This window comes from Maylandia zebra, linkage group LG7, assembly GCF_041146795.1.
Source record: "Maylandia zebra isolate NMK-2024a linkage group LG7, Mzebra_GT3a, whole genome shotgun sequence".
Lineage (NCBI taxonomy): Eukaryota > Metazoa > Chordata > Actinopteri > Cichliformes > Cichlidae > Maylandia > Maylandia zebra.
The window spans coordinates 48851649-48865852 of record NC_135173.1 but is presented as its reverse complement, the minus strand read 5'-3'; the positions used below and the strand labels follow the sequence as shown (position 1 = coordinate 48865852).

Here is a 14204-nt window from a genome sequence, read left to right as displayed (position 1 = left end):
TATATATATATATATATATATATATATATATATAGATACATCAGATCACAGAAGAACAGCAAAAAGGTTTCTTATCTGTCTCTAAAATTGTGTTTTGAATGAACTTTGAAACTGTGTGGGTTTTTTGTATTTAGGATATGCTATCTGCATCTGTGTTTGGTCTAAAACAGCATGTTTGGATGCTGAAGAGAACAAAGTAATTACAGTCAGCACATCATGCAGCTCCAGCTTACATAACTCAGGAGAGAGTCTGCATTATAGTAATCAAGGCTGGATGCGGTGCTGTTTCTGGTGCTCTATAGAGAGCATTCATCACTAACCTTCTTTTATCTGAAGTATGCATAAAAACACTTTCTGATGAAATAACTGCAAAAAGCAATGTGTGCACCAAAAAGCTGTTTTGAGTCGAACATTTTCATAGGCAAGTTTTCTATTACTGAATGTCATCTGTGCACTGATTTCCAATGCTTTTCATACACATTTGTAGGTGGACAAGCCAGAGAAAGCAAAACAAACAGCTGCGACAGATTTTTTAAAAACATTTTATTTTGTTTTTTTTCTATAAAGCTGTATGCAACAAGCACAACATGTTAAAATCTTAAGTAGTCTGAGAAAATCTTGAGCTTGGCTAAAGTGTTGAGGACTAATCAACATATTTTTTTAGTGCTGACAAGATGTCATTACATATGGCAGAACATTTGGAAAGAGAAGCAATTGAGAAGTGACCATTGATGCTGAAGATGGAAGCACAAAACAACACAGATTCAAAGTGAACATTCACGGATGACTAAAAGCTGGACATTAGGAATATTATGGGATGTTACTGCCATCAGCAGTAGCAGCAGGATGCTCAGTGCAAGCACAATTATTTCCTAGCAAAGCCTCCTTAAGGCAGTCTGAGCCAACACAGAGCTCTTAGATGGATTTAAAAAGAAGTGAACAGTGGTGGGGCTGAAATAGCGACGGCTGCTTGTGCTCCATTCCTATTATAATTTTGAGTATTTTTAAGGATTTATGTTTGAATCTGTCTTCATGATTCAATGTCCTTCTCTGTGATTTCCAACATGTAATGTGTTACAGTACGAGGGAGCTCAGCTTCCCTTTCAAGCAGTGCTTTCTCTCATTGAAAATGCCGTATTTAAATTGTAAGCAAAAGGATGTTTTCAGCCTGCTTAGTTTTAGCTAATGTTGTAACTGAGTCATGCTTCACAAGGGCATGATAATTACTCAAGCAGTGGAACATTTTGTGTGCATGTCCTTCGGGATTCGTCAATGTCAAATTTGAAATGTGATTTCAAATTCATGTCATGCTATTGCTTTTGCAGAAGACAAGTGTTAAGCAATGATAATGAAGCTACTTTTGAATTATAGTTAGAAGAGCTACAGACAAGATTTTAAGTAATTAGAAGAAGACTGCTCCAATCCTCTGTGCAAATGGAGCAATGGCAGCCAGCTTGAATTTGACTTGGTCACAGATTGCAATAATTTGTAGCATTTAATAAAAGTGTGGGGAAAAGCAACCCTGTCCTATAGAATGAGCCATTTTCCCCCATGTGTTTTGGTTCCAAACACACATTAAGTATTCTTGGCACACACCGCTTGCCCATTAGTGTGATGATGCGGTGTCAGGAGCTGTGGGAAACGTGAAACGTATTTCAACCCACAATTCAGCCATAGTGTTCTAAAACTTTTGGAGCACTGTAGCAAGTTACACCTTTGAACCACCTGTGTGTATCTTCAAAACTGCTGCTGGAGTATGTTTAACAGCAGTAAATGATAGGTGTTAATGTTCCTCCCAAAGCAGGTTAGTCCTTGGTTAGAGATTAGCTCATCAGTGTCTTTCTTGAACCATTGGACGACCGATGATAGAAAGTAATTGTTTTATGGTTTTACAGGAACCAAGCCAGGCTCTCCAATCTGTACACTTGAAATTGAAGATCTCCTGGAGAAGCATTTCATGAAGATTCAATCAAATCCAATCACATTTTGCTTCCCACAGCAGCAGGCCTCAAGTCCTGAAACTGAGCTTCATATTATAAACATCGCAGAGAATTCCAGCATTCGGTAAACCTTAATATAAAATGCTTTTTTTTAGCTATATTTACTGGCAAAATCTTTCTTGTGACATTTCATTTTTTATTGCAGCAATGTATCCCTGCACGTGCGTGCAAAGAAGCAGACCCGCGTGTTCATGAGGGGTCCTCAGGGCACCATGTGGACCTTCATCAATCCACAACACACTTCGTTTGCTGTAAGCATACATATTAAAGTCTCAAACTTCAAGAAGTATTTATGGCATGCACCATGTGTGAGATATTATTTATTAAGATCAAAAAGACTTCAGGTATTTAAGTTATCATGTCTACCTCTACATTGTTACTGATTTATCTTAACCTGTCCTCATTTTCTTCAGTCTAACAATGAAATAACGCTGAATCATGCCTCAGCCTCGCACAAAATACCCCCTGCGTTGACACTGACTAGTGATACTGCATCAGATGTGCAAAGGATGGCTTTGTACTATTTTAAAGTCCCTACTTTTGCCAGCTATACTGAATTGAAATTAAAAGAATCGAGGATTTCACTGGTTCTAAAGAAAAACGAGAGCCCAACAGGTAAGACAATAAAATGAAAGCATTCTTCTTGTTTTATGTTGGAAGCTTTAGCAAAAATAGAATAGACTGAGTATTGCAAAATACAATAACCTCCCCAAAAAATACATGTTACCAAACCCAGAGACTGTACTGTATCAGTAGGATAATGACAGCAATAACAAATTAAATATTAACATTCTTGCATTTGGTGTGTATATATATATATATATATATATATATATATATATATATATATATATATATATATATATATATATATATATTTTACTATGCTGTAATTTGAATGGTCATTTAAGTTCTCAGTAACAGAGCTACTCTTGTTTTTCAGAAAGAATCCAAGAACATCAACAGTGATACAGTTGTTTCATGCAAAAAAAATTTGTTGACCTATTTTAATTTAATTTCTCGCTCAGTTGCACCAAGCGTTCCGGCACCAGGCAATCCTGTTGCGACAAATTCCCCCACTCAAATCCCCATGGTGATAATGCTGTACACCTCTGCAGACTATCAGACGCCCATAGACTTTAACACCAAAATCCAGACCGACAAGAGAATTTTTGCAGAGGTAAAACTCTCTTTACCTTTTTAACTGCATTTATTCACTGCTTAAATAAGTGATAGGCAATGTTTTTGTCTTTGTGGTCTTTTTTAAATTATTACAGGGATGACACCCATCACACAGTTACTGCTTTTAGTTAACTGCAGTCCGCAAACTGAATTAAATAGGATTTTTTTCTATCTAAATATAAATATTTTACAATGCAACAAAAAGGCTTACTGTTTAACATATCAGATTGTCCTTCATCCTCTAATGCACATTGAACTTATCATCTTTGTTTTGAATTCTTTTCTGTTCTCTGCAGATTTCTGGAAACACTTTAGGGAGTCTAGTCTTGACTTGGAAGGTGACCAAATGTATTTTGCGATCCAAAGGCTCGTGCCTTGCAGAGAAAAACTTGCCCTTCTTTCCAGTGGACTGCCCCTCAAATTCTTGTCCTAACAGAGCTCGATTCGCCTTCTCCATAGAGCAGCTTCAGGAGCTTTCATCCACCACATGGGACATGGAATGTGATGTCAGCTTTTGTTATACTGAGGTAAGGATTTATCAACCACTTTTAATGTTTCACATCAACACAACACTTTACAGTTTTAATGTGTTTAACTCAGTCGCTCTGAATTCAGAAAATCTGCCTGTATGACAAACCTATGGACACTTTTGGGTGATCTGTGTTTCTGCTTCTTCCCTAGCAATGTGCATATGGAGGAAAAGCCAGCAGGAATTTGGAATTTACCCAACCATGCCCAGAAACCCCAAGTGAGTTCAGTTTAAACTCCAACATGTGGATGAATTATTTTTTTTTATTTCATTAAATTAATAAAAAATAAAGTTGCAAAAAAAAAGTCCCAATGTCCCCTTGAGTTTAAAATTAATTTTTGACAGATGAATGTTTTATATTTAACTCTCTAAGAATAAACTCTCCAAACTCTAAGCAGAAATACCAAAACTTTTAAATTACCTTTTATGCCTTCAGGACTTAATTGCTAGTCTGGTGCTTGGTCAGAGTGTTGTTGCTTGCTGCAATAATTTTCATTCCTATTATTGCTTTCAGTGCAAAACAAATGCTGCACAGGCTGTTGTCATAACAGTGGATATGCAGTGAGGCACGTAAGGGGTTGTGGGGCAGGCCCTCGTCCTTTAGGAAGGTCTGCAGACTGACCTTGTGGCCACAATCAAAAATAATGACCCTCGGGGGAGGGGGATGAAGTCCTTTGTGTTTCCAAGGGGTTTGACTGCGCTGCTGTCCTAACATAGGCACTGCGCTTTGTGCTATTGTCAGATCAATCAACACAGTTGACTCAAACAAGAAAAGATGTCTTTCTTGAAAGAAAGTACCGTCACCACACGTTATGATTAATTTCTAGGAAATTTCAGATGAATCAATTTCTAAACAAGAAGACACAAGGAAGCAGAAGCTGATTAAATGGAAGGACACATGAAGTGTCTTTGTAAAACTTGTAATTTGTTTGTTCATGCCTTAAGCTGCCTTTATGCTTCCTGTCCTTTTAGAGAAGAAAGATAAAGGTTTTTATGTCAGTATTGCAGGGGAAGCTGCCTAAACTACTCATCCATTCTTCCCTGTGTCCTGGTTGTCCTCTTCCTTGATTCTCTCTGCATTTCTTTGACTTATATGGTTTAAAGAAATGTCTATTTTTTTTGGAGACCAGGGTAAATTGAGAGATCTAACTTGAAAGTAACACACTTGTTTGGTACGTCTGTTCACTTCATTAGCCAGTGTCAGACATACAAGGGTTATTGTATACTAGCTGCACTAGCAGACTGCAGTCTGCTGCAAGCCTTCACTGGGCAGGACTATGAACTCCATTCAGCAATCTTTCCTGTTTGGTAGTTTTCATACAGAGGGCTACAGGGAGTCTGAGCGCAGGCATGCTGTCTCTCTCCTCCTCTCCACCTGCGCTGAAGCTTCTGCTTCCTCCTCTTGTTTATTCAGCTTTGCTGTCAAAGTCTCACTTATACAAACTAGTACACCAATTGATAATAGAAAAAAACGTCTCCAGGGAAAAACTACTTAGGTTGCTGTGATGTTTTTCACTCATTTAGGAATGTCCTTCGCTGTGAAATCAACAAACTGGGTTGACTGCCTGGAATGCAGTCAGCCCAAATGCCCACAAGATGTCACTGTGTCAGTGCTCTGGTTCACATTATATGTGAAATGACACACATAAACACACACACACCCACTGAGAATTTCTGCATTAATTTAGAGTTAAATGTGTCTTGGCCTTATGACGACTTTATGCAGACACGATTCAGCTTCACACAGATATTAGTCAAATGACCATACTGTGTTAAGTAGGATTACGTTTTTGCAAAGCAAGCTCCTGCTTTCTGGTTATGTTCTGATGAGGTTTTATGTTTTGTGCATTAGTGCTTAGCATGTTCAACCCAGAGGCAGAAGGCAGCAGAAGGCAGGTGAGAAACTCATGGAAAGGTGATGATTAGTTTCCTCCTACTGCTCTGGATACTTGTGGGAAAATCTCTACAGGCAGCAGTAGAGGGGAAGGAGGGAAAGCCGGTATTTACGCAGTGGTTTTCTTGATAGATAACACATAACATACTGCCTCTGCTCTTGTGGGGACTTCTAACAGCTCACATGGTTTGGGACAAGGTTGTTTATTTGCAGCCTTGAAAAGCTTCACTACATTCCCAGATATTGATTTTGGTGCAAATTCTGTAAACAATTTGACAGTTAATTCAGGCCAGTCAGATGGATACTGAACAAATCAAAGTTTAGATCTAAGCAATAAGTTTTTAACATTGTTTGTCATTGGAAATTTTAATACATTTAAGAACATCTGTTTATTTTCCCATCTTCAAATGAGAGTTAGAGTTTACTGTGATGTTTGAGAGAAGGGAAGAACTGTCAGTGATCTGCTGTGCAGCCTTTTTGAAAAGATGTCTTTCTCAAGGCTGTTAATTTCTAGCTTTGCCAGCCCACTAAAACTAGAGAAAAAAATTGCTAGGCTGTTACAATATGTACAGTCTGGTTGATTTGTGGGTAATGATATTTTTTGTCATTTTGCCTCTATAAACTACCACAGTGGATTTTAAATCAAACACTCAAGATATTTCCACCCTTGAGATGATCCATTAGGCTTTACTGCAGCCACCTTCAGTTGCTCCGTGTTTGTCGGTCTGCCTTCAGTTTGGTATTTAATAACTAAAGACCACGCTCTGCTGGGTTGAAGAATATTCCGTTTCTTTGCTCGGAGAAACTCTTGCTTTCACTTTGTGTTTTAGGTCATCATCCATTTGCACTGTGAAGTGCCATCTGATCAGTTTTGCGGGGCTTGAGTGAATCTGAGTACAGCACGACACAATTCAGAATTTAGAACTGCTATCAGCAGACCCAGTTTCACTGACGGCTGTAGATGCAATAGCACGGCCTCCACAGTTTTTGACAGAAGATGCGGTTCAGATCATGAGCTCTCTCTCTCGCCTTCTCCATAAATTTCTCTTCCCATCAGTTTTGTACAAGTTAATCTTAGCTTCATCTGTCCAACGAATCCCCCCCCCCCCAGAACTCTGCAGGGTCTTTTTGATGTTTTCTGGCAAAGTCTAACCTTGAGTGCAACCAGTACTTTGCACCTTATTGTAAACCGTCTGTATTGTAATTCATTCATTTTTAATTCATTGGACAATTAACTGACAAGCAGGCCAGGTGAGACCAGAGAGTGAGCAAAAATGTACAGAATGGCTTTAATACGAGGTTAGCACTTTTTGCCTCACCACAAGAATGTCCCGAGCTGGACTTCACCATCTGGCTGGGGTCTTTCTGTATGCCTTTCGCCTTCTGGTTGCAGGGATAGGCTTGTGCAACCCTGATAAGCATAAGAGAATGGATGGATTCACACAGTCAATGCAATACTTTTGTTAAACCCCTTTGAATTAAAGCAGAAAATCTTCTCTTCAATCACATTTAAATTTAATTGATTTTTTTTTAAGTTTAAAAATCCATTGTGGTAGTGTACAGAAAGATTTTCATTTTCCAAGTATGCTGGACGTCTGATGTGCCCCGGTACATATTCATTCAGAGCTGCTTTGAGGGAAAGTATTTTATTTTTATAACTACTGGTTCAAGGTTATAGGTTATCTAATATATTTTGTTAGCCAAAAAGTCTCTTGTGCAGTGGAAGCCAGCTCATGGCATGCTCAGAAAACTTTAGAAATTGCAAAGTTGGTTATTAATCAAAGTTCGTATGGCTACATTGGAACAGGACAAATTCAATTTTCTTTAAAAAAAATTCTGACTCACCCAAAACATTGGCTGTAGTTTTGGGAGGTGATAAACAGCACTATATGTAAGCTCTATTGATTTCCAGAAGGTGTTTTAGTAGATGCATAGATAGTCTGCCAGCTTCAGGAGTGGATGGAAAGAATTATGGCAATTATCATTAAGTCCAATGTGGAGCGACTCTGGCGTGCATTAAGGTTAAGTAGCACTTAATTTTGAAACACAGAGGCTGTTTTGGATATAGATGGCACGATTATTATTGTTAATATAGTACTTTATGTTGAGGCATGAACTATTGGCAAGTCATGGAAAAATGTCCAGTGTATTGAATGTCTGTCAGATTATGGGTTTGAAATTTGATGGTTTCATAGAGATGTAAATTATAACTGTGTACTTTACAGAACTAGCCTCTCATTTCAGGGAGTTCATAAACTTTAACTAGTTTTTTTCTATTACAGAGGATATGGAATAGTAACTTTTAAGCATCACACATAAATGTACGAACAGCAGCTCACTAGAACATATAATAGAGATGCTCTCTAAGGACACACATGGGTTAGTTGGGGTGAATTCTTTATTGAACTAAGAAGATTACATTGTAGTCATCGTGATTCACAGTGCAGATTTAGGACAAACCCAAATTAAGAACATATTTTCAGATGGAAAATCAGTTAAAGTGGTCAAAAAATCTCTGTGTGCAGAGTTAAGTTCAGTTACATAAAAAATACCAAGTACATTGGTCTTCCTGAAAAGAAAACACTTGCTATGTGGCTATGTGATTTTGGTTTTGGTTAGAGTGAATAGATAGAATCTGTGTTTGTGTTGTAATAGAGATAATCTAATCTACATATTCTACTTGTGTGCATTATATAATGAACCTATTGCATGACTGATTTTATTTGGTATAGAGGAAACAATTCTGTCTGTGTACTACCAAACCTTTACAATGTGAAGATGCAATGTTATTAAAAGGACACACCATAGCTTGTAAGAAGAACATGTATTTTATGCCACCATATAAATTGTTGTATATCACATGCTTTTGATTGATTGTCCAGTGTAATCCTGCTGGAGCACAACAAATAGGACTTTTCAGTGGTTCTTTGGAGAAATTATTATATTTTATTATTATATTATATATTATATTCAAGCTGCATTACAATATAAAAGGAGGATTTTGGGTTTCCAAAAATTTTTTAAATCGTGTTCGATTGAACGTAATTGTAGTTGTAGCAGTTGTAGTAAATCTTTTTCTTTCTTTTTTTTTTTTTAAATTTAAGCTTGCATACATTGTTTTTGCATGTCTGCTTTTCAGCCCGACCATGCATTAACGGCCTGTCTGGAGTTCTGGGTATTGCCTTTGGAGGGTTCCTGATTGGGGTATTACTTGTTGGAGCGCTGTGGTTTATCAAAATCAAAACAGGTAAATTGATGAGTGAGGACAGAATGTTTTTACTCCAGAATAGATCTGAATTGACGTATGTCTGAATTTGAAATTGTCCAATTCTCCTTAATTCAGGGTACCCAACTGGACTGGAGATGAATTCAACTGTAGTCAATATTCCTGGTAAGGACTCTTATTTTTTAATAATTCTTTTTTATTTTTAGCAGGTTCTTATTGGCTTGTTTTTCCTTTCCACAGGATGTCCTTGCTCAGGAGCAAAGCGACAACCTGTTTCTACCAACCCATCCCCCTCTGAGAACAGCAGTGCCAATGCTAGCATTGGAAGCACCCAGAGCACACCTACCAGCAGCATGGCTTGAGAATGTGGTATTTTCACCCAGCAGGGCCACCATCCTCCTTCAAATTTACCTATACGGGTTTTGTGCTTCTTCTTCTTCTTCTTCTTTTTTTAAATCGGTGCCTCAAAAGCATTTGTTACATTCCTACTTCTTTAGATTCTCCTTTAAAAAGCACAACACATATCTTTGGCATATCACCTCTGAAACGGATGTGATCTGGGAGCTTGTAATTGGCGGTGGGGAGGGCTAAGCGATGGTAACCAAAGTTTAATCAATGGCTTCTGACGTTCACCTCTGCTACTTCTCTGTAAAGTCAAGCTCTAAGACAGGAAGTTAAAGAGGGCAAAAGAAAAAAAATAAATTGGCTTGCAGCAACAGGAAAAACAAACCATATCCCCACAAGAGCTAACAGGAAATTCACTGCATTCCTTCCAATGAATATGTGCTTGTGTGATGGCAGCACAATAATAGTCAGACAGGAGACAAAACCAGTCAAAAGACATACTTTAAACAGATGAAAAGCTGTTGTGCGCTCACATCAAGCTACAAAAATATGAGGGGCTGTTTGCTAGGTCAGTCTAGTCAGCAGCATTTTGCGGACTGAAAAGATCAACGTGTTTGGATCTCAGACAAGTCAACAAAATGCTTATTTCAGTGGCTATTTTTCTTAAATAAAGTTTAAGGTTAATGATTAACAGCTACCTCTTATTATTTAGTCTAGACCTAAGTTTAAACTTAGATATCTGTAGTGAATTTCATTTTCTTTCTTTCTTTCTTTTTTTATAAATTCTGTGTCACTTTAGGTGAATCTTAAAATGACTGTTTCGGTCATATGTAGCCTATGAAACAAAGTTATGGTGCCATTTTCCTGCTATTAATAGATGAATCAAAGCTGCTGTACTAATGTGTTTTGGAAGATATATTTACTAATTGCTCAAGAAGTACAATCAAAGTTATCATTTATGGCTCACAGGTTGCAATTAATACTGAATCATTAAGACGTCAGTACCTTTAGTTGTCCAAAGTGTCACATGTAGAGACGTATGGCTGTATTCAGAACTGAATAGTATGGCTGTAATTAGGCGTTAGTTCTAAAACACTACAATATCCGTTCTAATGAGAGTCATCAATCACCACGTCTATCACCACGGCCTGACAATTTGCTGTACTTTTTTCACAACAACATTTTTAAATTACATTTTGGTGTTTTCAGGGTGGTGTAATCATCACCCAGTAGAATTAAGCGCACTGTTTATAGTGTTAACAGTATATTGTACTTACATTTGAATACTTGACATGAAGACCAGCTGACCTTCTTATATTCAGTGTCATTTGATTCAAAATGTAGGCAGTAATTTTCTGCACTATTTTTTGATTGGAGATGAGTGCACAGGGTGTGAAAGGGCTTTTGTCATTAAACTGATGCTGTGGATCACGAATGCATCAGAGATTTTGCATTAAAGAAAAAAAACAGTTATTGTTACCCATGCCATGACCTTGCTTTAGGTGGGAAGTACAGGCTCAATGAAAAGGTGATCATTTTTTAAAATAATAAATATAAGTGCTAATGTAATACATTAAATGTTTTGTTTTTTTAATGTGAAAAAAAAAAGAATCCAGTCTAAGGCAAATGTTTGCTTTAAATGAGATGGCTGTGCTCGAATGTGCCTACGTGTATGTAAATTTGCCCCTGAAAACAGCTCCCCCCACTTATTGTTTGACCTTTAACTTTTTAACTTTAACGGCCTACTTAAATCAGCTCTGAACACAGCCCATTGTGACTCTGCAGTTGCAATTGCAACTGTACTGTACGACCATATTCTGAATGTATGTTTATGTATCAAAATTTGAATTCAGCTCCATGCATACTATTATAAAAATTCAAATCTTTATTTTTTTTTTCATTTGTCACATGACCTGTGTGAAGATATGGAAGCTGTCATTTGCAAGAAATTAGTTTGTGGTTATCAATATTAACTTCTGCTTTCCACATTTAATAGGCTGCATCAGCCACTGCCTGGCTAATGTTAGACTTATGCTGCATATTTGCATGATGAGGATGTTAAGGGGGGGGGGTGTCTACAACTGTAAAGTGACGGTTGATCCGTGAACCCACTTTTTTATTTTAATGTACAAATGTAAATGAGTTTAGTATTTTATTGCCACTCTTTTACCTCTAAAATATTGCCATCGCACATCAACTCTGGGGTAGGTAAGCAAATAAATACCGGTAATTTAGCATTTACAGTACATTGCATCAACACAAGTAGTAAAACTGTGATATGTCAAACTTTATGATGACAAACACTCTCTCACACACACATATATATGATGTATATATAAAAAGTACACCCTTACTGTTTACTCAGGAATTAAGAGCGGAAGTAGCAGCCAGATTGCTGCTAGTCAAATGCACTTGATTAACTGACCATCAGTAAGTGTGACCACCTCTGTAAAAGCAGTAGTTCTGGCGATTTGGTCAGCAATCAGCTTTGTTTTAAAATGCCACTGTTTTCCAGTAAATTCACAGCAAAGTGAGAGAGATCGCACAAAAACTAAACATCTGTAACTCTTCAGGCCTCACTTAGCATGTTACAATTCATGAAGATACAACTAGAAAAAGACTGAACTAAAATAGCATGTCACGAGAAAGCCTCTCTACTAAAAAGAACTGGGCGGGAGGTATAACGTTTGCTTTTCTTACATCTGAGCAAACCACAAGACTTTGGAAAAACTAAACTGATTATATCAGCAGAAATACCTCCTAACAACTGTCAAGCATGGTGGTGGAGGGGTTATGATTTGGGCTTGTTTTTTAATCACAGGACCTGTGCACCTTGCAGTCATTAGATCAAGCATGATCTCCTCTTTTTACCAAAGCATTTTATTTAGTTTAGAAGTTGGGTTATGTTATGCAGCAGTACAAGCTCATTAGCAAATCTACAGCAGTGCAGCTGAAAAGAGAAGATTACTACATGTTATAGTGCTAAGGGTTGTTCTTCAAGCTTTGAAACATGAAGTGTGCCTAGTTTTTCAGAGGATACACAGTATGTATATATATATATATATATATATATATATATATATATATATATATATATATATATATATATATATATATATATATATATATATATATATATATATATATATATATATATACCATATACACCATATATATATATATACCATATACACCATATATATATATATATCTGTGTGTGTGTGTGTAGACCTAGGAATTATTTAAATTCAAATGAGAAATGCTTATCCTCCTTCTCCTTCTGGTTTGCTATGAGAATTTGTTCACCTTTAATTATGATCTTAAAAATGTTCTTTGTATGTGAGCAATGTAGCAGAACCACATTTTCTCTCTTACTCAGTGTGTCTGCATGTACATTTTCCAGTGCATGCCTGATTTTCTTTGTATATTTTTTGTAGACAAAGAGGGCCAGTACAAGCTGTCACTTGAGTATTTGTGCAATATAATGAGGTAAACCTGTATGTAATGTCTATATGTCATTTTTATCCTTTTTTTGTAAGTTTTGTATGATAATCTTACATTGAATGATTTTTTAACCTGACTTGTTCTTTTATGTATTTAATTTACTGGGACAATTCATAATCATGGCACGTATAAAATGCACATTGATTCTGTATAGCAATTGTTTTTGAATCTCATATAGGTTTTTATTCTGTAATCACAGACAGTGCGTGTCACATCACGTCACAGTACATATGGTTTATTGGTTTTAGCCCTGTTACACTTTTGCCCTCACCCTAAGGGTCCCGTGCTGTCCAAAACCACAAGATATCTCTGCAAACTTGACATCCTGACATTGTGTTGTATTCATTGTACTATCTTCACTGGGTGTGAGGGGGAAGTGCATTCTGGATTCTGAAGACAGGATGTCTCACTAAACAGTAGCATCACAGTTAAATATTCAGCACTGACAGTTACCAGGATACATTCGCACCAAAAATAGTCAAAACGCAGCTATTATTACAAACTTTTTTTCATTAGATTTGTGGAAGCGTTTGCAGCATGAGACTTTTTTTCTATAATAACTATCCTGCACCTGCGTTAAACCAGCCCCAGTAACTGTCTAAGCACTGACAGTAGAATCAGACAGGTTGTCAGTTAATTCAGTGTTAACCCTGCAGATCCCTTCGTTACCTCTCACAAAAGCTCTCACTTCCACAGATGCTCTACACAGTTAATGAAATATGTGCGCATATACACAGTATGCGTGCTCTGTGTGTGTGCGCGGGTGTGTCGTTACAATAGGAACTACAGCTACATTTATGCGATTGGATTCTTACCTGTATTCCTACCAAACAGTCGGAAATTGTAACAATGTGTCAAAACGTCTGCTTTTATTTTATCAAGTATAAGATGCAGTGTTATTTTTGTTCTGGAGTTGGCAGCCTTTTACTGTTTAAAATGAGTCCATTTGTTGAGACAGTATTCAACTGATGCCGTGTACTTCTGTGTTGTCTCAGAGAAATATGTTTTGTCAAAATTATCTTAATAAACTCCATTTGAAAAAATTTCCCTGTGTTTTCTGCTGTGTTTCTTAGGCCTTTATGTTACGCTAGCTGGTAGACCTTGGAAACAGCAAACTCCCAGGACACGACAGATCTCCCAGGATAAGCAATATCAGAGAGCAGTAATATAGCACACTTTGTAGAGCGTTGATGTGGAATAAAGAACCAGATTTACCGCACCGTCTCAAATGTATTCATAGCACAAATGAAAAATGCAAAGGAACAACAAAGAGTACAGTGTTTTTTAGCCATATTTGCCCACCATAAAAATGAAGATTTATTTGACTGATTTTTTTTTCTGTGACAACTACTTTGGCATTCTCTTGCTTGCGGTCAAGTGAGAGCTTCTCTTGACTGCTGTGTTTTTGATTAGACAGCAAATCCATATGAGTATGGTGCAGAGAGTTTATACTAATAGATACATTAGATACACACTTGCGGTTACTTATCAACCCATATGGACATACTCTATTTGGTTTTGGCA

General features: G+C 37.1%; 1 protein-coding gene across 2 annotated transcripts in view; it reads left to right on the top strand.

The window, feature by feature from the left end:
* The window catches only part of eng (endoglin), a 45647-nt gene extending 31922 nt beyond the window's left edge, over positions 1-13725 (top strand). For both annotated transcript variants that reach the window (XM_004549571.5, XM_004549572.5), the window contains exons 6-14: positions 1896-2064; positions 2146-2251; positions 2414-2615; positions 3029-3180; positions 3479-3709; positions 3864-3930; positions 8745-8852; positions 8949-8996; positions 9072-13725. In XM_004549571.5, the coding sequence (XP_004549628.3) occupies positions 1896-2064; positions 2146-2251; positions 2414-2615; positions 3029-3180; positions 3479-3709; positions 3864-3930; positions 8745-8852; positions 8949-8996; positions 9072-9193 (1205 nt within the window). In that variant the 3' untranslated portion in view covers positions 9194-13725. The remainder of the gene's footprint in view (positions 1-1895; positions 2065-2145; positions 2252-2413; positions 2616-3028; positions 3181-3478; positions 3710-3863; positions 3931-8744; positions 8853-8948; positions 8997-9071) is intronic.
* The last annotated feature ends 479 nt before the right edge of the window (positions 13726-14204 follow it).